Below are 26,452 nucleotides of genomic sequence, written 5' to 3' on the forward strand. Positions count from 1 at the left end.
CTAACCAATAATGGGTCACAACTATTCACAGGTGCCACCATCCCGTTATAGACATAGTTCTCAGGTGTGTTCATCCTGACTTTTTTTGATTGATTTTACAGTTTTGCTCCTCCTATCCTTTTGGAATTCCTGCATGCATTGATGTGTATTTCCAATTAGAAATAAGAAATGTATCTTAAAGATTAGAAGTTATAGAAGATATAGACACTATACTGATTTCTACACCATGGATTTCCCTGTTGTGTGAAAAAAGCATGTATTGCGGTATTTTGTGGTCATTACAATGGGGAAAAATCACCTATGCATATTTCAGGTATGTAATCTCTCCAAATTGCCTCAATTTTCTCCGTAGGGGGTTAGCAAATAGAGAAAAAGGACAACTCTCGCAGCAGGCCTGACTGTCTCAAGGTTGAACATCTACATGTACTGTATATAACAACACCTTTGTTGTTCATCCTTATGGTAACAACTGGATTTAGTCATAATGTGAACATGAAGATGTGTTGTTACTGTAACATAATGCTCATATTAAACATTCAACAGCAACCTGATCATCTCTAATGGTTCTAACTTCTATGGCCTCGCTCAAGTAAAGGGACCATTTTACCACATAAAACACACATAAGTGTAATGAATGCCCTCTTTTTCATTGTCAAAATGCAAAATATATACTGAACAAAAATATTAACGCAACATGTAACGTGTTTGTGTTTCATGAGCTGAAATAAAAGATCCCAGAAATGTTCCAATGCCCAAAAAGCTTATTTTGCAAAAATTTGGTGCACAAATATGTTTACATCCCTGTTGTTAAGCATTTCTCCTTTGCTAACATAATCCATGCACCTGACAGTTGTGGCATATCAAGAAGCTGATTAAACAGCATGATCATTACACAGGTGCACCTTGTGCTGGGGACAATAAAAGGCAACTAAAATGTGCAGTTTTGTCACACAACACAATGCCACAGATGTCTCAAGTTTTGAAGGAATGTGCAATACGCATGCTGACCGCAGGAATTTCCACCAAAGCTGTTGCTAGAGAATTTAATGTTAATTTCTCTACCACAAGTCACCTCCAATGTCGTTTGAGAGAATTTGGCAGTGCGTCCAACCGGCCTCACAACCGCAGTCCACGCGTAACCACGCCAGCCCAGGACCTCCACATTCGGCTTCTTCAGCTGCGGGATCGTCTGAGACCAGCCACCCGGACTGCTGATGAAACCGAGGAGTATTTCTGTCTGTAATAAAGCCCTTTTGTGGAGAGAAAATCATTCTGATTGGCTGGACCTGGCTCCCCAGTGGGTGGGCCTGTTTCCCAAGTGGGTGGGCCTATGCCCTCCCAGGTTCACCCATGGCTGTGCCCCTGCCCAGTTATGTGAAATCCATAGATATGGGCCTAATGTATTTATTTACATTTACTGATTTCTTTAAATGAACTGTAACTCAGTATAATGGTTGAAATTGTTGTATGTTGCATTTATATTTTTGTTCAGTATATTTCAGAGTTAAGGAAAATTGGGGAAAGTCCCCAAGAGCATAGAAAGTCTTTGGAAGTACTGCCGTAGAGGTCAGAGTGTTAAGCTTCCTTAATGTTCGTGTAGAATCATCATCCCTGGGGTGATCAGCAGCAGGCAGGCAACCTAAAATTGTTTGACCAACTCCAGGCAGACTGGCCTACTTACATGTTTTACCCCAGACACTCATTGACTTTGGTTGACAAGGACTGTATAACATCACTAGGATGTCCTATATACAGAGAAGTACTGACGTGACCCAAAACATGCCTTTAATCTACATGCACCCACTTTCAGCTATCAGCGAATAGGAACCACAAATAACATTGATAAATCTTGTAGAATAGAGGCACTACTCACAGTACAAAAGAACATCTTACATGTGATAATGAGGTACTAACAGAGATACTTATAATGTGGTACTATAAGATAATGATGAGTTACTATAAGATACTGATAATGAGGTACTATAAGATACTGATAATGAGGTACTATAAGATACTAATAATGAGGTGAACATGAGGTACTATAAGGTATGAGGTAGGTTGAGAAGGGTTCTATTGACATCCCTCAGCACCACTACACATGACCACATATATGTTTAATTTGCAGTCCCTCATGTACTGTGTAGCCTCCATACTGTATGGATAGTAATTAAAAGGAACTAATTGAGAGGAATCGAGAAAGCCGCCTGTCCGTCAGGACCTGTCTATCCTAGACCAATCAATATCTCACAATCTAGGAGCTGCATATTCCTCTAGCCGATCAGATGGGAGAATTCTGTCTGGCTGATTTAAGAGAGCAGTTAATAAACATTTCGCATGCCCTGGAGGGTGGCGTGTAAATCTCAGACCACCGCCATGGTTCATTTGGTTTCTAGGCCTACTTCAGAGGAAGTTGGGATGGGGGCAAGGAGGGATGAGGAGATGAATACAGTTATGTGGCATAAGGTGATAAATCCACCCCCTCGCCAGGAGGACGCCAACCCAAACACGTCTCCCACCTAGTCCAGTCTGATGATAGAGGAAGCTCATGAGAGACCATTTCTTGTCAGAAGCATCCAGCAGCGCAGCTCAGACCCTTCAGTTAGGACAAGGACAAGACAGCTTCAGGATCCATAGAGCGAGAAGAGAGAAGGATACAGTGTTAGCAGGATAATGGGGGAAGACTGGTCTTGTGAGGAGGACAAGGGCTGACAGATAAAAGTAGCACAGGGTTACCTCCAGGGAAATGCCCAGTATTTCATGAGTTCCAAATTGCCCCCATCTGATGCCTGTTCTTCTGGCACCTCATTATGAGGCTAACGGTTGAGTGGTGGTCTATTCCAAACCTGCCTAAACTGACACTGCAGCACATCCCCTCAGAGCCTCCCTAACCAATAGAACCATCCTCAGGGCATTATCTCTGACCTCTAGCCGAATCAGCTCACACACACACACAACTTTAGAATTCCAGCCCATCTCAGAAGCCATGAAACCCCTCTTCTACTGTACATTCACTCCCTGTGAGGCTGTACGGTCCTTGTACACTGTGCTACAAAACGGTCTTATCATTTCCGAACCCCAACAACACTGAATGAGCTCATCAGCTTATACTGTAAGTAACACCATTTTCACATTTGGATGCAGGCTATGACTTAACAAAAAGGTGTGAATCTCTCCTGATTGACACTGTGAGGCATTCACGTCTTGTTTCCCCAGGGGAAGGTCGTCGTGTCTGTATCTAAAATCTGATTAGATTTGGAGCTTCTCTCTACGCTGTGCGCATTGGGAGGTGGAATAATGGCCTCCGGTCAGAGGAACAAATACTTAATGTATGAGAGTGAAATCATCACATTACATTCACTACTGTACATGGCACCTACTTATCACTGACATATATATACACTGCTCAAAAAAATAAAGGGAACACTTAAACAACACAATGTAACTCCAAGTCAATCACACTTCTGTGAAATCAAACTGTCCACTTAGGAAGCAACACTGATTGACAATAAATTTAACATGCTGTTGTGCAAATGGAATAGACAAAAGGTGGAAATTATAGGCAATTAGTAAGACACCCCCAAAAAAGGAATGGTTCTACAGGTGGTGACCACAGACCACTTCTCAGTTCCTATGCTTCCTGGCTGATGTTTTGGTCACTTTTGAATGCTGGCGGTGCTTTCACTCTAGCGGTAGCATGAGACGGAGTCTACAACCCACACAAGTGGCTCAGGTAGTGCAGTTCATCCAGGATGGCACATCAATGCGAGCTGTGGCAAGAAGGTTTGCTGTGTCTGTCAGCGTAGTGTCCAGAGCATGGAGGCGCTACCAGGAGACAGGCCAGTACATCAGGAGACGTGGAGGAGGCCGTAGGAGGGCAACAACCCAGCAGCAGGACCGCTACCTCCGCCTTTGTGCAAGGAGGTGCACTGCCAGAGCCCTGCAAAATGACCTCCAGCAGGCCACAAATGTGCATGTGTCTGCTCAAACGGTCAGAAACAGACTCCATGAGGGTGGTATGAGGGCCCGACGTCCACAGGTGGGGGTTGTGCTTACAGCCCAACACCGTGCAGGACGTTTGGCATTTGCCAGAGAACACCAAGATTGGCAAATTCGCCACTGGCGCCCTGTGCTCTTCACAGATGAAAGCAGGTTCACACTGAGCACATGAGCACATGTGACAGACGTGACAGAGTCTGGAGACGCCGTGGAGAACGTTCAGCTGCCTGCAACATCCTCCAGCATGACCGGTTTGGCAGTGGGTCAGTCATGGTGTGGGGTGGCATTTCTTTGTGGGGCCGCACAGCCCTCCATGTGCTCGCCAGAGGTAGCCTGACTGCCATTAGGTACCGAGATGAGATCCTCAGACCCCTTGTGAGACCATATGCTGACACATGCACATTTGTGGCCTGCTGGAGGTCATTTTGCAGGGCTCTGGCAGTGCACCTCGTTGCACAAAGGCGGAGGTAGCGGTCCTGCTGCTGGGTTGTTGCCCTCCTACGGCCTCCTCCACGTCTCCTGATGTACTGGCCTGTCTCCTGGTAGCGCCTCCATGCTCTGGACACTACGCTGACAGACACAGCAAACCTTCTTGCCACAGCTCGCATTGATGTGCCATCCTGGATGAACTGCACTACCTGAGCCACTTGTGTGGGTTGTAGACTCCGTCTCATGCTACCACAAGAGTGAAAGCACCGCCAGCATTCAAAAGTGACCAAAACATCAGCCAGGAAGCATAGGAACTGAGAAGTGGTCTGTGGTCACCACCTGCAGAACCATTCCTTTTTTGGGGGTGTCTTACTAATTGCCTATAATTTCCACCTTTTGTCTATTCCATTTGCACAACAGCATGTGAAATTTATTGTCAATCAGTGTTGCTTCCTAAGTGAACAGTTTGATTTCACAGAAGTGTGATTGACTTGGAGTTACATTGTGTTGTTTAAGTGTTCCCTTTATTTTTTTGAGCAGTGTATATATGCTCATATTGTCCTGTGTGGCTCAGTTGGTAGAGCATGGTACTTGCAACGCCAGGGTTGTGGGTTTGATTCCCATGGGGCACCAATACAGAAAATGTATACATTCACTACTGTAAGTGGCTCTGGATAAGAGTGTCTGCTAAATGACGAAAATGTTAAATATTGTTGCTGTCTGATGAAAACCCCATTACCCTAAACAAAAACTTTTTAGTAAAATGTTTTTTTTTCTCCATAATTTCCATTTAACGAACTTACAATTATAAAATATCCGAAGCTATTTTGAACACATTTTTTGGGTACTAGAGTCATGAAATATTCAGAGTACATTGAGGGGAGTTGCTGCTTTCAATAAATGAAAAGAAAACATTTAAATTGGCCAAAAATGTGTTACAAGGTTTTCAGTGACAGTGACGATGTGTAGAATAAATGAGTTATAACCACACTTTCCATGTAAAGACAGGAAAAGTTACATCATGTTAGTATGTACAGTATATATGTGATGTCAAGTCAATTAGGAATATGTCAACATGTACTGTAGATGTGTGAAGCACAATAAAAGGCTCCAATGTTTTTCAAAACACAACAAGTGCCTACTTCTGTCATTACGTAAGCCCCATAGCTGTGATGTGACTCCTCAGGCTCAGTAGAGTAGATCATCAGATCTCCAGTGCTGCATTACAGTGCGTGCGTGCGTGCGTGCCCCATATTCTGTTATAGGGATCAGTGTATGACAATGTAAACCTGATCTGGGACCCAATGTCGTTGTGGGGATGAATAATTGATTGGGTTCTGTGCGGTAGAGTCTAGCGACGCTCCAAATGGCTGGATAGACTACAGCGTGTTCCTGTGCTGCCCTTGAAGCTTCCCATAAGAATGTCACAATGTGTTTAAGTACTGTACAGCCCTCTCTAAAGCAGAACCAATTCCTCCTCATTTATTGTCAAAGAGGTGCTGTGTTGAGTGACTACACAGTGCACTCTGTTGGCGGTGACAACTCCAGGCCAACCCAGTGAGAGCCATTCGAATTCATTTCAAAAGAGTGCAACACTCAGTTAGGTACAACCAGTGCTAAAGGACTCGAAAACATAGACTAAGACACAGGAAGTCTCATCTTTCATTAGTTTGTCATCTCACTGAAATAAGTATAAGGTCTTGTCAATACCCTTCACTACAGTGTTAAAATTAGATCTGTGCTTTCAGGTGATGAATGTATTGGATTGGTCCACATACCAATAAGTTGTCACTACTGTAGATAAATCATTCTTATTTAAGCAGAGAGCCCTCTGCACTAAAGGTGAAGGGGTCACTGGACTCAGATACCCCTGAGGTCTGATAGGGAGCAGTGATGTCTATACCCTGCCTGCCCTCTACTTGCTATTATAATGTGAGACATCCGATCCAGGTGACCTGTTCAGAATAATTTACCATGTATACACCCAGATCAATTATTGCAGTTACCTCGACTAACATGTACCCTTGCACATTGACTCGGTAGCGGTACCTCTTGTATATAGCCTCGGTATTGTTATATCTATTGTATTACTATTTTTCCTTTAGTTTATTTAGTACATTTTTCGCGCATACTTTTTTTTACGCTGCATTGTTGGTTAAGGGCTCGTAAGTATGCATTTCACAGTAAGGTCTACACCTGTTGTAATCGGTGCATGTGACAAATAAAATTGGGTTTGATTTTGATTTGATGGTTTGATGAAGCGATCTGTGTGCTGGGCTCTGTGGTGGCTGAGAGGGTAGAGATGGAGGAACAGAGAGAAGAAACAGTAGTATCTCCAATCAAACCCACGTGTGCAAACATGACTAAGGACTTTATTAACCAAATCATTTCCCCTGTAATATCCACAAATAAAAGTCATCTCTTTTATATATATTCACATTGTATAATTTTCATAGTGTGACAAAATTCTCTTTTGGATTTTCCAGCCATTCCTATAATTGTCATAGATCAGTCCCCATGCAGTCACTGGAAAGGTTGAAGAACGTAGTAACAATCTATCTGAGTAGATTGAGTAGACGGCATGGACAGACAGGTTCAGCTTTAATGGAGTTCTTTTCGTTGTTGAAAAACGGCCAGATACCTAATCATCGATTTGATCACACTGCGACATACAAAATAAATAAATGAAGATAGCAATATCCTCTTGCAGAGTCCCCCTCCTCTTCTTTTTGTTTTTAGACATTTCTATATTTTTATATATAATAATAATAATGACTTTAATTATCCTTGATATAAATTCAATAGTATTTGTCTCTGTCAAATTTAAATACATTATTTTGGCAATCTTCATATGGTGTTTAGAATAAAATAATAAATAAAACTGAGAAATGAGACAGCCAGAAGAGGAAAGAAGGGAGAAAGAACAAAAGAAAGGAATATTTGGAGTCAGAAATATACAACTTCAGTTGTTGTTGAAAATCCATCATCATCATAGTTCTGTGCAGCTCTCTGTGTAGAGCTGCAGTACAGTATACAGTCCAAGTCCTGGAGTGTGTAACGTAACTCCTTGTGTTATACCAGTGTGTAGGACTTTGCGTAGGGGTTGTTGCTCTGTTTTAAGTGTCCTCTGGAGTCTAGCAGGGACTCCTGTGAGCTGCTGAGCTTGGCGGCCTGTGCCTGGGCCAGGTCTCCGGTGGCCTCACGGCCAGTGGGCTCACGCTGGGGCAGTGTGGAGGCAGTCCCTGGCTGCCACTGCTGCACCTCCCTGGACGTGGGCACCTCCATGGGTGTGGGCTCCAGGAGCGGGGGCCGTTTCAGGGTGCGGCTCTTCTGGGGCTCCAGACACGCCTGGCCCAACGCCCCTGCCTCCCCTCCTCCGTTACCACCGTTGGACCCCCGTCCTCCCGACACAGAGCCACGGTTTAACAGGAAGTCCATGCGTAGGTACGGGGGCAGGTGCACCAGCTCTCCACCTGAGGGATGAGACCAGAGAGGGGGTTAGAGGGGTACCCAGTCAGAAAGGTTAGAGGGGTACCCAGTCGGGAAGGTTAGAGGGGTACCCAGTCGGGAAGGTTAGAGGGGTAGCCAGTCAGGAAGGTTAGAGGGGTACCCAGTAAGGAAGGTTAGCGGGGTACCCAGTCAGGAAGGTTAGAGGGGTACCCAGTCAGGAAGGTTAGAGGGGTAGCCAGTCGGGAAGGTTAGAGGGGTACCCAGTCGGGAAGGTTAGAGGGGTACCCAGTCAGGAAGGTTAGCGGGGTAACCAGTCAGGAAGGTTAGAGGGGTACCCAGTCAGGAAGGTTAGAGGGGTACCCAGTCAGGAAGGTTAGAGGGGTACCCAGTCAGGAAGGTTAGAGGGGTACCCAGTCAGGAAGGTTAGAGGGGTACCCAGTCAGGAAGGTTAGCTGGGTAACCAGTCAGGAAGGTTAGAGGGGTACCCAGTGAGGAAGGTTAGAGGGGTACCCAGTAAGGAAGGTTAGCGGGGTAACCAGTCAGGAAGGTTAGAGGGGTACCCAGTCAGGAAGGTTAGAGGGGTACCCAGTCAGGAAGGTTAGCTGGGTAACCAGTCAGGAAGGTTAGAGGGGTACCCAGTCAGGAAGGCTAGCGGGGTAACCAATCAGGAAGGTTAGAGGGGTACACTCACTACACTGAGCTGGGAGGAAAATTCTCAATGTCAGCATTACTCGGTTACTTTCGATTCCATAGGGGTCTTTTCATATGGTATGTACTTAATGTCAGGATATATGGTATATGATGGGAAGTCATATGAGTGGAGGAAATATGATTTCAGTTTGGATAATGTAATCTAATCTATCATATTGAGTCGGGAGGATACAGATTCTATAATGATTTCAGGACGATATCATTTTACATGGCTTGGCGACGGGATTACTTATCCTATGATATTGCTGCATTAACCTATCAGATTCATATTCAAATCACCTTTCCATTTCTTCAGGACTATCACATCGAACAGACCTGCACTACCCACTCTCAAACTCTCCTTATCTGTACTTGGGGTTAACTGAGGCAAAAAGGTGCTTCAAATCTCATTCAGAGACAGATTCTTTGCTGTCCAGGACCAGAACAAACCAAGCATGTGACGTAACCCAAGCGTACATTTAGTTAATGACACTGCAGCACTTTAAAAGACTTCTCTACACAGTATTCCCCCATGCAAACAGTGAATCACTGGACATGGTTGAGTGGATGATGACACCATCACGTCTGCTGTAAATGTATCTCATCCACTGAATAAATTACATATTTCATTTAGGAAATTAGATAATCACAAAGACGTGTCCAGTAGCCAGAGATGTATGAGTCACACTGAAGATTTTACACTTGATTAGGAGTGGTGGGGAGACGTGTACTGTTCTAATGGATCTCTTCAATATTCATCTTTCAGAGGCCACAGAGATCAGCTGGCTTCAGTGACTGGCCTTTTCAATGCCAAATCACTATCCCCCACCACACAGAGGAGGACCGGCCCATCTATGTAGATTGTATCCTACATGTGACCTTAGTGACTTAATCCCCGAGTTCACAGGGAGCATGAATAATTTACTGAGTATCTAATAGGCTTTATTAAAACCTGTAAATGGCAACCATTTTAAAGCTTTTCTTTGGGAGCTCAATGGGAATTTATTTAGCTGAAATCCATCAGGCTGTAAGTTGCAGGGCGTGGGTAATGGCACAACTTGTATCAGCTACACAACAATGATTGCCAGCCATGCAATAAGTCTCTAGCTGGGGGGGGGGGGGGGGGGGGGGCTTGGGGGGTTGATGTATATGAATGTTTTAACATTCTGTGTGCCCAAGTCGATCTGCGCTATCGGGAGCTGTTCTCATTTTCTGTAATCTGGCCTTCAACTACCCACACACTAGTAAACATACAGACACATCGCGCACACACACACACACACACCCAAACACAGAGACACCTTGGCTTGTTTAAAGGCCCATCACATTTTGACTACTCAACAGTGTTGCAGTAAATGTTTCTGAGCTGAGAACCTCAAGATCATCCTCTATGATTGGCTCCCCACAGTAATTGCACAGGACAGACTGTTTATGAGCGGTCACACAGATCGTTGCCCAATGTTTCCATCCAGCTTTCCCCAATGACTCTATTGTCACACACACACACACACACACACACACACACACACACACACACACACACACACACACACACACACACACACACACACACACACACACATACACAAAGAAATGGGCTTGCCAGGTTGACCTACTGACCCCAGGTTGACCTACTGTAGCAGTATCAAGTGTGTGTGATTGTGATTGACACGTGTCAGAGTAACAGGAGAGAGGCCCTCCTCCGTAACCCTGTGTGAATGACAGATGAGGTCACAGTGTCAACTCAGGGCAAAGGTACATTACTACAGAAGGGGGGGGGGGGGGGGGGCAGTGGGCCACTGTCAGACAGACAGACAGACAGACACTATTGTATGCCATCGTAGACATTCTATATTGAAAATTGCCTTTTTTTCTTTAAAATTCTGATCATACTGACACTCACTGGGAAAAAATGAACTGTGTTCAAACTAACATGGGTGAATTCCACAGTGTGTGCCACAACAGAGCTGGCTGATGGTATACCAGACTTGTAACAACGGTCTTCAACAGGGACTTACTGTAGAAACCTCTAAAGCTTGTCTATGTGTCGCCCAACTCCCGCTGGATGAAAGTGAAACCAGGGTTAGCACGACGCTACATCAGGCTCTGCGTCTGAAAGACCGATATCACGCTGAACGTCTCCATTGTGGCAGTAAAGTGCTGTTTTGTATTGACAGACAATAGCTTTAGATTGGCTTGACAGATAGCCTCTACTTGCCCTCATCTGACAGTTTAAGCCTCCCGCTGGCTGATGACTGTGGGCAGCTGGCTTGTGTACGCACCATGAAAACATAATGAGGAACGGAAACTCAAGACCCAGCTCAGATAGCCAAAACCTGTCTACCTCGTCTCGCTCACCCCAGCCCAGTCCCTACCTCCAGACACCATCAACAACTAGCTAGTCTTCATACCCCCAGCCCAGAATGAAAACTAGGCAGGCCAGGACTCACTAAACGCACAATACATTCTGTCTCTCTGTGTGTGTGTATTTTTTACAAAAAATATTTGAAAATGGGAATTTCCTCATATCTATGTATTTCAACCCAGTCTGTTTGGTCTGTCACAAACTGCGCCAGACAGTGTAACCAATAGGAATGGGAGGTGAGAAGAAGCAGGTCATATGAGGCCAACCCGGGAGAGGACAGTGTCAGAAAGGCGGATAGCCTGACAGACGGACGTAAGGACAGCTCCTCCATGTGCAGACATTTCTGCAGAGAGCTGAAGCTAAATACAGCACCGTGAGGGGTATTACTGGGTTTTAATGGTGTTTGTACTTCATCGAGCATTAACAGCATGCCAGATGTGTTATCTGAGGAAGAGTATCTCATGATCATTAATTTGCAATAGGCATTTTCTAAAATGCTGTGTTAAATGAAAGCTATGGAACTTAACTTTGAACAGGCCCAGAGAGCTGTGGAAGTTACAGTTGTAATGCTGTGGCCCAAGGCCTAATTGGAGCAGAACTGAACTGCTATCTATAGCAGTGTTTTCCAACTCCGGTCCTCCAGTACCCCCAACAGTACACATTTTTGTTGTAGCCCCAGACGAAAACACCCGATTCAACTTGTCAAGGGCTTGATGATTAGTAGAATCAGGTGTGCTTGTCGAGGGCCACAAGAGCAATATGTACTGTTGGGGGAGGACCGGAGTTGGAAAACACTGATCTAGAGTAATGAGGAAAATAATACATAATCATTTCCTTTCAGTAGGGTTTGAACTGTACTATGTGTGTGTGTTTGCAGTGTATGTCTGTGCATGTTCTGTATATGAGTGCTGCCTTCTCCTTACCCGGTCTGTGGGCCTTTGGTGCGGCCATGTTCATGACCCGGCTGATGTCCTGAGGCTTGGGCGGGGAGGCGGTGAACCTGCAGATGCCTGACTCAGACGGCGTGCTGGACGCCAGGCTGTCTGTGTAGTCGTTGGTGCCGGCCGTCATTTGCTCCGAGGAGGTGTCGGAGATGAAGCACTCTGTGATAGTGAACTTGGCGTGCCGCAGGTGCTCCTCCATCTTGGCGTGCTCGTAGGCCCGGGCCAGCTCCTCGTACGTGGACGATGCACTCTCCGTCGACACCATGCTGCTCCGCGCGCGGTCTGCGTAGTCACACACAAACACACACAGAGACACAACATCCATTATAGTGTATGTATATAGCTGAAATTTCCTAAGATATATAGGAAATATCTTAAAACATACCGTGAGCACTCTGACCCTTCCACGTACAGTAGTAGTGGTCTCCCCTTTGCTGCAGACTAATGTTGTATGTGAGACATAGGGTCAGTCCAGTACCTGTGTCCTGCGATGGGCTGACGCTGTAGCTGTCGCTCTCCTTGTCCACAGAGCCGGCGGCGCGCGGTGTGGGCAGTCTCCAGTCTGTGCTCAGGGTGTGGGAGGAGGTGGGTGGTTGTGGCCGGTTCAGAGTCCACTGGCTGGCATAGTGTTTCCTGCTGGCTGCAGGGCCTGCTTTGGCAGTGCGGCGTGCTGTGGGGTCTGGGGATGAAAGGGCCAAGGTCTTTACTGGAGAGAGGCCTAGGCAGTGTCAGGCCTAGGCAGTGTCAGAAATGGCACCCTATCCCCTATGTAGTGCACTACTTTTGACCAGTGTCCATATAGAATATGGTGCCATTTCAGACATACCACTGAAGAGCTACTAGAAAGTAAATTGCATACTGTATATTGAGTCTCAATTGTCTGTGTATCAAATTACACAAACATCTATTGATCAATAATAATTAATAGGTTTGAAATTACAGTATCATCCTAACCTTTCACAGTCGATATAATATTCCCCAAAGACAAAAATAGTATCATATTTGGTCTGACCCAGACATTTAACCTACTGTGCTATGCATCAATGGCACCAAATCAGAATGTCCCTTTAGAACGGCCATGATTAGATCCGGCCTGGAGAAGCCAGAGAAGAATAGCAGTGGTAATAGTAGTAGGTAGTAGTAATTCCATCAGTGGGTTGGAAACTGGCACAGCAGGCAGTGTTTGCCCAACACTCTGGATAGATGTGGCTGAGTCAGCAGATAAGGTTCAGGCCCACTGTGGTGATTTTTTATTCTAATTTTTTTGGGCCCACTGTGCTTCCTGGCCAGCCTCAATGAGCCCAATCAGGTGAGCGGTCAGGTGGAGCCAGATGCCTCTCCACTCTTCACCAGCTCAACTCTACTGAAGCTCAGGAGCAAGAGCCTCCATAGGCCACTGTCTAGCCACTGCCTTGGCTCACACTGCTCTGGGCTTGTGGGCTCTGTAAGTGGATCTGAGGGTTGAAACTATGATAAGCTGAAGATTCTAGTTTGTTGAGAATGGATTTGGGATCAGGGTATGTGGATACCTGGAGGTTTATTGTTAGAGCTATTGTTTATAAAAAAAACTCTAAAGTCTAAACACTGATTGGAGGACTGGGGTACAGTTACATGCACATGAGAGAGAAATATGTACAATGATGCTTGGATTGAATGCAACTATATAAAACAATATTAATCTTGACAAAGAGCATTCTCTTATTTCACATAACTACAACCAAATAAACACTGAATTGCCCCTATTCTTCCAGGGGATGACATTAGGCTAGTAGCTTACTGTACGTCAGAGTAAAGGTGGTGAGGGGTGGGATATAGAGGTGATTAAATAGGTAAGGCTCTTACTGGTTCCAGGCCGGGCGTCAGAGACGTCCACCAGCGGGCCGGTGGCCTGCGACAGGGACTGGTAATGGACTGTGTGCGTGACCGTGGACGACTTCTGTTTGGACGTCTCCCCAAAGTCGTTATCAGTCAGCAGCACCGTCGACCTGTCGTCTGACAGACAAAAAACAGGGAGGGAGACAATGAGTTCTTAGAAAAGATTATCAAATATAACATGCAAGGGATAAGCATACTGTAAACTGGCGGGGAAGACAGGGGTCTCACCAATAATCTCCATAGTATCTCTCTCCTCGATGAGCAGCTGGGCTCGGGGGATATCGATGTGCATTCTCATGGTCTGCTGCTTGTTGGATGTGTCTGGTGTCCGTGTGTTTTTACTAGGAGATAGTATTGTTTGCAAGTATTCAGTCATAGTTTTAAAGTAACTGTCCAGTGAAAATATCAGTTTTAAAAACTCATATTTTGTAAACTCATACCCAAATAATGCTGTTGACTCATCATGTAGACGTATTTGTGGCCAAAGCATAAATTGGAGAAAAACGCTTCAAAAACCCTACCTCAAACTTGAATCTCAAACAGACTCTTTTAAAAATACTTGCTATTTCCTCATACAGTATATCATACTCCTGAGGAGGATGAGCTGGCCAATCAGCGATCTATTTGTATTAATATTTTTAATGGCTGGTATACGCCCACAACATTCTGTTGTCGGGGTACGCACACACCATTCCAACACAGAAAAGTTGTTTTAAAAAAACTGAATAAAAGAACGTTGGAAGGGAAACTATTTCACTCATATTGTAAGTAATTATAGGTCATATTTAATAGAAATCTGGAAACACTGGACAGTTAGTTTAAAGTATTTTATGATTCCTATCTAAAGTTAACATGTATTCCTCTTCACATACCTCATCAGCATTTCTGCCAGGCTTTTTGCATCTGTAAAGTCAGCATATAGTAAATTAGTAACAACACAGAGTTGTGGTTGACAGAAGCTAACATATTAAAATCAAAAGCACCAAGCTAATTTCCTAGATGTGCAAAACTAGAACATTAGAGTGGGGCAAATTAAAAGTGGAACACTAGATCTGATCAGACCGTTCTATGCTGTTAGCTAAACTGATAGCCTCTTAGCCTCTTGGGGTGGCAGGTAGCCTAGTGGTTAGAGTGTTGTGCCAGTAACCAAAAGTGTTGCTAGATCAAATCCCTGAGCTGACAAGGTAAAAATCTGTCGTTCTGCCCCTGAACAAGGCAGTTAACCCACTGTTCCTAGGCTGTCAATGTAAATAAGAATTTGTTCTTAACTGACTTGCCTAGTTAAATAAAACAATTTATTACATAATGAAAGTCAATAGTCACAATTCTACTGGTTCTGCTCAGGTTAATTGATCCTCACTCTCTTGAGCATGAAGCATACAGCTCTAAAAAGTGCTTGTGTGTTATTAAGTGCTTTGTTTCTATTGTGTATGTACGTGCTTGTGCGTGTGTTCTGACTCACCACGTAGCCTCTTGAGCCTCTGCTCCCTCCTCCTCCTCTTCAGCACCATCAGGAGGATGAAGACCATGACAGCAGCCACCAGGATACAGGTGATGGTGACCATCATCTTCAGCCCCTCGTTGCCTGACATGTTGTCTGTGATGGGGTCCACTGTCTTCAACAGAGGAGGGATGGTGCCTGCGGAGGGAGGATCCAGATAAGCTTGGGGAACCTACCATCCTGAGTATCAGGCATGACTATTTAAGGATGCACCACCAGGGTTGAGGCTTCGTAGTCAAATATGTCTCTTTGGAAGGCCTTCTGGAAATTACCCTGGTTCAGGAAAAAAAATGTATCATCCTAGAAGACCACTGAACTGAACTCACTTCCATCGGCGTTGAGCGTGGCGAACATGATTTTCTTCTCGGCGGAGCCGGCGCTGTTGACCACTTTCATCTGCAGCTCGTACCAGGTGGCCTCCGCCAGGTCATACAGGATGTAGCTCTTGGTTAGGGAGGTGCGCTGAGCCGTGGTCCACGTTGCCGTGTCCATCGGATGGTACTCCAGGGTGAACGAGGTGATTGGGCAGCCACCATTGTTCCACCCAATTAGATTGAGCCTGACCCGGGTGGAGTTGATGCTGGCAAACAGCTCATGTTCTTTGGCAAACTGGGGCTCTGGAAAGAAGAGGGGTGAAGAGATCAGATGTAGACTTCTAAGGATGCCTGTAACATTTTATTCATGAACCAGATCAGGTCACATAATAATTGAGCTAGTCTGAGGAATTGCTTGATACAATTTTGGATAGGACTGTTGAGTTAGGGTCAGTTCTAAGGGGACAGTGGTGGTGGAGATGCTATAGAGCATGGATGGGCAACATTGAAGGGGGTGGGGGCCACAAAAAAGTTGCTTGCAGGTCTGCGTACCCACATGTGCATACACACACACACCCCACCCCACCGCCACCACGTTGTGAGCAAAACATTTTAGCTGCTCCCCTCTTGACAGTGGACAGATTTTTTTTACGTTTTAAAGTTAATTGCGTGCAATTCTACACATTTTGCCATTGGGCGTAGCGAAAATGTTGCAGTTTTATAACTAATTTCATGCAATTCTACTCATTTTGCCATGGGGTGGAGAGGAAAATGAGCCGTTTTACATTTTACCATAGGGTGGAGAGAAGTGTTTGCAGTTTTTAATGTGATATCTGAGTGAGACTGACTAACAAAATCAATGGGGGCCCCTCGGCCGGTAATTGGACCATGATTACTAAGTTTAGATAGCTGGCCGCTAGACTAACTTACCAATCTAGAAATGTTTAGCTGACATGGGCTAATTGATTGACTATCAGTGACTGACATAAAACAAAAACTACTGATGCACAACCAAATTTCTAAATTGCACTTTGTGTATTCAACTATTCTAACTTGCAACAGTAAGTTTAGAACCCGACTGAGTAAAATAAAAATTAAAAATTAAAAAACTTGATCCGAGGGCCAGTTGCCCATCCTTGCTAAAAAGACTTCACCTTTTCCGTGGGTCTTTGCTTCAATGATCTCACTGATGCGTCCGGGGCCCACTCCGTTCTGAGCAGTCAGGGTGAACTTGTACCAGGTGCCACACTTCAGGTTCTCCAGACGGTACGAGCGCTCGCTAGGGCTGATGGGAAAGCTGCCCCACTGCTCACTGTTGTCCTCTGAGTACTGCAGGATGTAGCCTACAGAAAGAGAAAAAGACAGAGACAGAGGGACAGAGACAGAGCATAACTGTAAAATCTCTCCCAACATACTCCAAGTTAATCTAAAACTACATTACCCAGATAATCACTCACAGTGCTGGCACAGCAAAGTGGAACCTTGTAGTATTTGCACTTCCCTTCCAACAGATTGTTCAGTGTTAGACATCGGCTAAATACCTATAAACATGCCATTGAGATTGATTAACATTAAATGTAACATAAGGCAGGACAACAGCACCTGATCATAGCCACTATTTACTCGGACAAGAGGAAAATAAGACACTGTATTGGTGTTAGCGCAAAGACTAAACAAGATCATTTGACTCATGACATGAAAACAAATACCATAGGAAATCATCCAGGATATCCCTTAAAATCTCTTTTAAAAAGCCTGAGAGGCCAGAAGCCTGTTGTGTTCCAGTGATGACCAGCTATGATAAATCACCAGTGCTACTCCTTCTGTGATTGGGCTTTCTTCTTGAATGAGTGGTTTAACCTTCCACTTTAACCCACCTAATCTTCTTTGTTCCTTTTTAATCTATTCCCTCTCCACTGTTTTAGCACCCCACTCAACGCAATTACTAGGCCTGTCTAAGATAATGAGAAGTGTAGGGCCTTGTAAGATGATTTTGTTCACCCAATGTCCTAATAGGATACTAGCCGTGTAACTGAAGTGTCATTTGTGTGTCTTAGTAGTTACCAGTGACTTGTTGAGGTGTTGTTGGTTTGCCCAAATGGAGGTCTACTTTATCTCTTGTTTAAATGTCATTAGTTAGTGTGTGTGAATGGAGGTCTACTTTCTCTCTTGTTGAAATGTCATTAGTTAGTGTGTGTGAATGGAGGTCTACTTTCTCTCTTGTTGAAATGTCATTAGTTAGTGTGTGTGAATGGAGGTCTACTTTCTCTCTTGTTGAAATGTCATTAGTTAGTGTGTGTGAATGGAGGTCTACTTTCTCTCTTGTTGAAATGTCATTAGTTAGTGTGTGTGAATGGAGGTCTACTTTCTCTCTTGTTGAAATGTCATTAGTTAGTGTGTGTGAATGGAGGTCTACTTTCTCTCTTGTTGAAATGTCATTAGTTAGTGTGTGTGAATGGGAATATTTGTCTTGTTGAAGTGTCACTGGGGTGTCGGAAAGGAGGTCTATGCCTTGTAGAGGTGTCTCTGGTGTGTCCAAATGGCCTAATGTCACTCACCTCTGATGGAGCTTCCTCCATTGTCCCCAGGTATCCAGGACAGAGTGATTGACGTGGTAGTTGTCTTGGTAACTGTGAGGCGTGGTTGGTCTGGAGGAACTGTAGAACAAAGGGAATGATGTTTAGAACAAGATCCATGACAACAAAGCATCTGTGCTACATCAAACTAGCCACAAAGTGTCCTCAGAAGACCTACGGCTAACCTACGTAGAAAGGCCTTTGAAGTGTTAGTACCAATTAGTATTGGACAGTTTTAGACAATTCTCCTTTTGCATCTCTCTCTGTCTTACCTTGAACCTGCAGGTTCAGCGTGATTTCATCAGAGCCCCAGTTGTTGCTGGCCACACAGCTGTAGTTCCCAGAGTCCTCTGCTTTCACCGTCCGGATGATGAAACTAGCGTTGCTATGGACACTGTGGCGTCCGTCAATCAGAACAGGACCAGGGGTACCATTGCTGTTGAGAGGTAGAGTTGACCAGATGATGTTCAGTACAGAATGTGATCAGAGTAAAAACATGATAAAAATGTTGACATTCCTGCATTGTGTTGAATCATGTGACAGATGGGTGTTGACCATAGAGATGTATAGAGATCATTATTTGGAAATAACCCGGTTTTGCATGGTTTGCCTAGTTCGTAAACAGCTTAAAGCTATATGACCGCCATAGAGTGGCCACAATAAATGAACGACACACAATATTTGCTTCAAGACTCCAGCCCTGCAGGTGGCGGTAAGTCACCAATATTAGCTTTGAACTTTTTTCAAACGTCAAAATAAGAAAAAAATTGAATAGTTTAAAATGTAGATCGCCTCAATGGCTGTCACAGACGCCATAATGGCACAGCTACAACGTTGCGATCTCTATACATCTCTATGGCCTTGACTTACTTTCCCTTCAGCCACTTGATGGTGGGGGGTGGATCTCCGACCGCCTTGCAGGGCAGAATGATGTCCCTCATCCAGGGTGTAGTCACTGTTCCGTTGAACGTCAGGATCCTGGCCGGAGCTATGGGGGTTACATACATGCACCACTGTGACTGTACCATTCTACTCCTATGGAAAACAATGATGAATAAAAACAGAATGCAAGCAATATCATAGATGTCAACACCACCAACACCATACTGCAATCAATAATACTTCAGCCAGATTAGTTATGATAGTTACACTGTTACACAGGCAGCCTGTACCTTTGGCCCGAGGTTCCACTGTGATGGTCTCACTGCTGTTGCCTCGCCCAGCGGCTGTCACGGCAACCACCCAGATGCTGTACTTCCTGTTGCGGGCCAGGTTTGGCACTCTGTAGAAATATACATCAGGAGAAGCCTCAAACTCACTCATCACCTGGAGAGAGGGACGGAGAAAGGGAAGGGGGTTACACGTCTGTGCATTTAACAGGGGAGTAATCTTCAAGAGTATTCTCTCTCTGTACAGGACTTTCAAATACAGCCCAGAATGGCAGGACTGGAGGCGGCGTTATAATGAGAGCTGTGTTAATGATAATAGAGCTCTGTACCGTGGGGTGGTTGGAGCAGAAGACGATGTACTTCCTGATGATGCCGTTGAGTTTGAGAGGAGGGAGCCAGGACACAAACACCACGGAGCTGGTGGAGGCTGCGGCCTTAACCCCCGCTGGAGGCCCAGGGACTAGAGGGAGGAAGGAGAGTAAAGAGTATGTTAAACATACATATATACTGCAAGTATTAATAGAAACATATGGGTTCATGGCCCTATTCAAGCCCATTGCAGACAGTGCTTTATTACTGAAATCTGATTTGACGTATGCATGCATAGCTTGAACTTTTGCAGGAATCATGCTTTGATGTCAATGTAAAAGCAATGATCCACATCTATCTCAAGTGTATCTCAAGCCAGGATTTGTATCTCACTGTCTTCCTTGGTCCGGGTGAAGATCTGCTCGCTGCGCACCCCGTCCCCGGCCCGGGTGAAGGCCAGAACCTGGATGCTGTAGTTGGTGTATTTCTCCAGACCATCCAGTTCCAGAGACGGGTAGGAGGTGGTCACGTTCCTGATCTCTCCCAACTCTGACAATGTCACACAATGGTTACACAACAGTTTATCACTCACTCTCACACCATGTCAAATCAAGTCTATGATCCAGTGTGATAGAATTCAAAGAACTACAGTACAGTGACCACAATAACACAATAAGCCTATAACATGCTCCCTGTAAGACCACACTGCAAACTACCATACAAGATGATGGCCATACACAGTAAACTACTGTGATTTTTGACCGAGGTAGTATCTGTGATATTGTAGTGACTGACTATTGGCAGTAGTGCTCTGTCTGCTGCGTCTCCTCTGTCCTTGACTGAGTGTCCTTGTAGACAGAGCTGAAGCAGTGACATACTGCATCCTGTGAATTATTGATGGAGACCCGGCAGGCTGCAGGCTGGATCCCATCCACAGGGCCTGAGCAGGAGCAGGGTGTTAGCTCTGGGTGCTGCCCACTCTGGCCCTGTGGTACCTTCCTCCATATAACCCACCTCACTAGAATGAAGCTACTAAACAACTAATGGACTAGATTATGTACAGAACAGGATGTGTCTATGTGTCTATTGAGATATAATACTCATTGGATAGTTGATTTATAAGTAAAGCTAGAAGTGTAATTTGTAACTAATTTGACCAACACTGGCAGAATGAAATCAAGGAGAAAATGGTAATGTTGCTGAAATATTGCAAAAATTCAACAAGGCAAACCCATGATCTAGTGTTGCCTGTTGAGAAAACTAAAAACTAAACCACTACTACTAATTAAAACGAAACTAGGGGTGCAAATCTGCCAAGTACAAGATCAATGACATGCTACATAGCACAATTAATATAGAAAATTAGAGACTGGGCTAAAACCATTACGATCATAGTGCTCACACCACCAGTGATCCGCTAAGTGCCTGCTAGCTGGTGTGTTCTGATTGTCTGTTAATAAGCCCCTACCTCCATCTGGCAAGTTGGCCCAGTAGATGACTCTGTAGCCCTGCAGGTTTCCATTGAGGGCCTCTTTGGGCAGGGTCAACCAGGAAAGAGAGATGACTTCTGGAGACTTGGCCATGGCCAGGACATTCTCAGGGGGACGTGAGGGGACTGTTAAGGGACAGGAGGGGAAACAAAGTTAGGACAAATGTACAGACAATGGTCAAACTAGACTGAATTAACTCCCCCTACTGGCTTCTAACTGTATTGCTGATTTCACATCTTTTGGTTTGAGGTAATTCAGCATTCATCCAGAAGATGGTAGTCTACCCACGGCAGTGAATTTTCACACTGCAAACATTCTCATGCTATCAAGAGGTAAACTAAACCAAATATGTCCCTGAAAACTCACACCCATGAATGCAGGCACACGCGTGCACACACACACACACAACTCTACCCTACCCCACCCCTTAACCCCCTGATCTATACTAACCATCCTCCAGTGTTTTGGTGATGACCTCCTGAGAGGAGGGCCCGGTGCCAGCACGGTTAGCCGCCTGCACCACTACCCCATACTCAGTGAACTTCCTCAGGTTGTCCAGGGTGATGCTCTCGCTGCTGTCCCCTGTGGTGTCCATGCTGATGATGTTAAACTGGAAGCTGCCTCCAGAGCTGTACTCTCTGTAACCCACCTGGTAGCCCCGGATCACCCCGTTCTGAAGGTGCTTGTGGGGGGCCTGAGGAGGAGGAGGAGGAGGAGGAGGAGGAGGAGGAGGAGGGATGGATCAGACTGTACATACTGTAGACACAAATAGAAACAGGAAAATCTCTCTGTTTAACTCCATGAAGACACAGTACCTTCCAGGTGACTTTGATGCTTTGTGGAGAGGTGGCCTCCAGTTGTACTTCTTGTGGAGGGCCATCAGGGGCTGTAGAACAGATGTGTAATATTAACACAAAACACTCTTATGAGAGATTCAGTTGAATGAGGCAGAGATGATAGCAGAGACGATAGAGAAAGCAATACTTTTTTCTGGTTGGTGTGTGGCGAATTATTTAAGTAGACTAGACCCAGCTGCTATCGCATTGCTGCATATGGGAGAGCCACCCCTTAAGTAGACCAGAACTGTGAAAAAAAAATTCAATGGTAAAAGGCCTTTTTGAATCATCTGTATAATCCACCATCTTTGACGGAGGCAATTCAGACATGAATTATATTTCGGAAATATTTCACTAGATGGCGATGCAGCACTAGAAATCTGTTTGCTCTGTTATGAATGAGAGACGGACCTTTACTGTATTCAAGGGAATATTACAATACAAATAAATACATATCCATGGCTATAATCTGAAGACAAACAGAATATGTGTCAACCTGGTTTGGAACATAACTACATGATGTTTTGACCCGGTGAAGGAGAGATCTGCGTGGGCTGACCTGCTTCGTCAGTGGTGATGGTCAGCTCGTTGCTGGTGTCGCTCTTGCCGATGTCGTTCTTGGCGAAAATGCGGATGTTGTAGGTAGAGGAGGGGTGCAGGTCTATAATGGTGGCCTGGTTCAGCTGGGGGGACACGTCTTTTGTTATCTGGGCTGAATTCCACGAGGCTGGGGGGGGCAAACACAATGAACCTATTAGCATCTCTGTATGACATGACAACCAACAACAAACAAGTTAGCTAATGCAGAAACAGATTTAGTTATAACTATGTCATATGCAATTTCATATGGATTTATCACGTTATTCCATAGGCCTATATGCCAGCCCTACCTGATTTGTTCTTGCACTCAATGTCATATCCTGTGATAGGGCTGTTTCCGTCGAAGCCCATGGTCCAGCGGAGGGCGATTGTCCGGTCTCTGACCTCTCGGATCTCCACCTCGGGAGGGTCTGGAGGTTCTAAACGGGTTTAACACCACACACACACAGATTAGATAGAGAGGTTTACCTGTTCACTTAGTTGTCCTGACAAGGAGAAAACAAACTGCAGGCTGAAGTTAACTAGGGCCCAGAGATATTGGCTCATGTAGTCAGGAACAACATACAGTAGCAACAAAAAGGTTCCACTATGAAGAAACAGCTTAAGAAGCTGGAGCTGAAACCAGGGGTTTACCTTGTACTGTTAACTGAATGATCCCTCTGTCTTCACCATAGGAGTTGATGGCATGGCAGGAGAAGAATCCAGAATCTTCCCGAACCGTGGGCAAAATCTGAGGAGAGGTCAGCATCAATCACTGCAAGTACAAAGGCTACTATAATTATTCATGCTATATTGAGAGCGTACTATACTAATACCAGCTCAGTACAAACACAACAATATACATCACCCCCTTTTGAGGTGGAGGCCCCAGTCCCCCAGCGCACCTTCAGAGTGGAGATGACCTCGTCAGCCACCTCTTTGACCACGACGGTGTAGCGGCTGGTCTCTGGGTTGATGATGCGTTCCTCCTTCTCCCAGCGCACCATGATGGGCTTCTCCCCGTGGGCCGTGCAGCTCATCTCCTTCTGCTGGCCCACCGTGGCCATGGTGGTGTTGGGGTACGACGTGATCATGGCCGGGACTGAGAGAGAGGGGGAGAGGAAAGAAAGGGAGAGATTGACGCAGAGATTGTAACTTTTATTTAACTCAACAGAGGCTCATACATTCTCCTTTAACAATTCACAATAAGTTCACAGACTGGCCTCTGCCACCCTAAAGCCTAAGGGGGAACTCATCCCCAACATCACGGCTGAGAAAAGTCAACTATGGAGAGGCATGAACTCCTATTTAGATCGCCCTGGTTCCCACAATACATTGAACACTGATGGTTCAAAAACAGGCCTTCAGGTAAGCAATCTTGTCTCTGCTACAGCCTCTTTGATACAGACAGACAGCAACTGTTTACATGTTGTTCCTGAGGCAGAACGTCTCAGACAGAGACAGAGACAGGGTGCTACAGAGCAGAGGAAAGCTGTGACTAGTCTGAACTCCCCACGGTGTGTAGAGCTCGTCTGGCATTACGGCACTACGACGCACCACGCTCATTAGCAGCAGCTCTGTGTGTGTGTGTGTGTGTGTGTGTGTGTGTGTGTGTGTGTGTGTGTGTGTGTGTGTGTGTGTATTGTGTGTGTATTTGGGGAAATACCCCAGTCCAGCTATAAACTGCTGCAGGTGTCTTCTACTACTGTACAGATACACAACACAGTCCTGTACTGTCTCACATAGGTTTGTGTATATCACAGTTACATTGAAAACCTTAATGGTACAACCTGCTGTACTGATATCTGTTACAAAGGCAGCACATACTGCACGTACAGTGCACTGTTGCTGATGTTTCAGAGAGGAATGGACTTCAAGGCAGACAAAAGAATGTATTGTATATGAATGTGTATGTCTACTGTATGTGTTTAACAAGATCATCCATACAGTACATCCTACTGGCTAAGACAATTGGATAAGTCTGGGGGCTGGTGCTGTAGCCATTGTCAATATAAAATGTCAACGATGGCATACAATAGTGTCTGTCTGTCTGTCTGACAGTGGCCCCCTGCCCCCCCCCCCCCCCCCCCCCCTTCTGTAGTAATGTACCTTTGCCCTGAGTTGACACTGTGACCTCATCTGTCATTCACACAGGGTTACGGAGGAGGGCCTCTCTCCTGTTACTCTGACACGTGTCAATCACAATCACACACACTTGATACTGCTACAGTAGGTCAACCTGGGGTCAGTAGGTCAACCTGGCAAGCCCATTTCTTTGTGTATGTGTGTGTGTGTGTGTGTGTGTGTGTGCGTGCGTGCGTGCGTGCGTGCGTGCGTGCGTGCGTGCGTGCGTGCGTGCGTGCGTGCGTGCGTGCGTGCGTGCGTGTGTTTGTGTGTGTGTGTTAAAGGAGCTGTTTCTCCAGGAGCTAAGTGGGTAGTACGAGCGGAGAGGACTCGTGGCACGTCTCAGAAACACTGTCTGAGAGCATGTTCCCCTGCAGCAGTGTAACTGTGATCTCTCTCCTCTCTCTCCTATCCCACCAGGATGGCTATGATTTAATGATGAGAGCCCACTTTGATTATTCATACACAGCAGACAAGATTACTCCTCTGGCCCCACTGCTGTCTCACTACCTCTCCACACACACACTCAGAGCCTCGACCTCTCCGCTGTCTTCTACACACACAGTCGCACACCAACACAAGAAGGCAACACTCATACACAGAACACACACACAAATTCAGAAAAACAGAGAAACACATGCAGAAAAAACAAACCACACATAATCCCAGGTGACACACTTAGAGGGGTGTGTGTGTAGGAGGGAGATGCGGCTCCGCTAGCTGACAGCCCGTCTCTGACATGATTGAATGTGTCAGACTAAGGTCTGCCAACGTTTAAGCCTCATCTCTTATTCACTCTCAAGCTACGCCAAAGAACGCTGATTTATTTAGCGTGACAACTATGAATTTTAAGTGAGGCACATTCAAAAATCCTCCTCAGCCTTCTCTAAATGTTATTGCTCCTTAACAGGGGTAGTTTCTACATCTGAGGCAGCAGGCAGCGCCGTGGCGGGCGGCGTCAGCAGGAGACCTGCCTGATGTTCTCCTACTCCTGCCCCCGCGAGACCGAGGGCATGCCTTGATGAGCGCTCCGCCTTTGAAGAGAGGAGGGAAGAGGGGGAGCCGGAGGAGGGGAGAAAAAACGCAGAAAATAAGAAGAATCCTAGTTCTGACATGCCTTTCAAACAACACAGGCAAACGATCTGCTATTGTTATCACATGCGTAGCTCTGGCACATAACCCAGCTCCATCACTGTGTGATCAGCACAGGTCCACATGATCAAATTGCAGGGAAATGTCTGTCTGCTGTGGCTGTCTGTTAAAGCTACAGAGACTGCCTCCTCTGTGCTGTCACAGTGTCATACTCAGTTTGCTGTGACACTCCCAATACTGCTACAGTAAAGGCCTCAGGTGTCAAAGATGACCGAGAACAAACAGGCAGCTCAAGGTGTTCTCCATCTTAAACCATCCTCACAACAACCTGAGACTTGTTAAAGAAGGTTGTGGGGACAACAAAAGGCTGCTCCCAGCCAGACTCCTCTCTCCTGCCTACATTCACCACACAGCCCTCAGTAGACCCCAGGCTACCAGTATTCTTTTTGATGGCCCATAATTGCTTGGGTGATGTATATTTTTTAATTTCCAGCGATGTTACAGAGCCTGGTAATAAAGTGCTGTAGGGAGAGAAAGAGAGAAGGGGAGAGAGAGAGCGAGAGAGAGTGAAAGGGAGAGCGAGAGAGAGAGGGAGGGAGGAGGTTTCTATTCCTATCTGTCTGTCAGGTCACAGTCAGGGCTGGCTGTGTGTCACTAGGCAAAGGGAGACTGAGGGGGAGGTTGCCATATTGGATGGAGATAAAGAAAACAAT

The 26,452-nt window shown here is 45.5% G+C and overlaps 1 protein-coding gene across 1 annotated transcript in view; it reads right to left on the reverse strand.

Moving 5' to 3' along the window:
- Positions 1 to 7,497: 7,497 nt before the first annotated feature.
- Positions 7,498 to 26,452, reverse strand: part of LOC120018520 (Down syndrome cell adhesion molecule homolog) — a 137,920-nt gene continuing 118,965 nt past the window's right edge. The window contains exons 13-34 of the mRNA XM_038961747.1: positions 23,429 to 23,625; positions 23,178 to 23,274; positions 22,835 to 22,963; positions 22,504 to 22,671; positions 21,924 to 21,994; positions 21,559 to 21,802; positions 21,087 to 21,233; positions 20,012 to 20,167; positions 19,639 to 19,769; positions 19,313 to 19,466; positions 19,011 to 19,128; positions 18,413 to 18,576; positions 18,123 to 18,221; positions 16,719 to 16,907; positions 15,577 to 15,867; positions 15,212 to 15,388; positions 14,622 to 14,652; positions 13,978 to 14,090; positions 13,717 to 13,866; positions 12,353 to 12,553; positions 11,854 to 12,156; positions 7,498 to 7,898 (exon numbers count right to left, since the gene is read on the reverse strand). Of these exons, the coding sequence (XP_038817675.1) occupies positions 7,498 to 7,898; positions 11,854 to 12,156; positions 12,353 to 12,553; positions 13,717 to 13,866; positions 13,978 to 14,090; positions 14,622 to 14,652; positions 15,212 to 15,388; positions 15,577 to 15,867; positions 16,719 to 16,907; positions 18,123 to 18,221; positions 18,413 to 18,576; positions 19,011 to 19,128; positions 19,313 to 19,466; positions 19,639 to 19,769; positions 20,012 to 20,167; positions 21,087 to 21,233; positions 21,559 to 21,802; positions 21,924 to 21,994; positions 22,504 to 22,671; positions 22,835 to 22,963; positions 23,178 to 23,274; positions 23,429 to 23,625 (3,731 nt within the window). The remainder of the gene's footprint in view (positions 7,899 to 11,853; positions 12,157 to 12,352; positions 12,554 to 13,716; positions 13,867 to 13,977; positions 14,091 to 14,621; positions 14,653 to 15,211; positions 15,389 to 15,576; positions 15,868 to 16,718; positions 16,908 to 18,122; positions 18,222 to 18,412; positions 18,577 to 19,010; positions 19,129 to 19,312; positions 19,467 to 19,638; positions 19,770 to 20,011; positions 20,168 to 21,086; positions 21,234 to 21,558; positions 21,803 to 21,923; positions 21,995 to 22,503; positions 22,672 to 22,834; positions 22,964 to 23,177; positions 23,275 to 23,428; positions 23,626 to 26,452) is intronic.

The sequence above is a fragment of the Salvelinus namaycush genome, chromosome 23 (assembly GCF_016432855.1).
Source record: "Salvelinus namaycush isolate Seneca chromosome 23, SaNama_1.0, whole genome shotgun sequence".
NCBI classification, from domain to species: domain Eukaryota; kingdom Metazoa; phylum Chordata; class Actinopteri; order Salmoniformes; family Salmonidae; genus Salvelinus; species Salvelinus namaycush.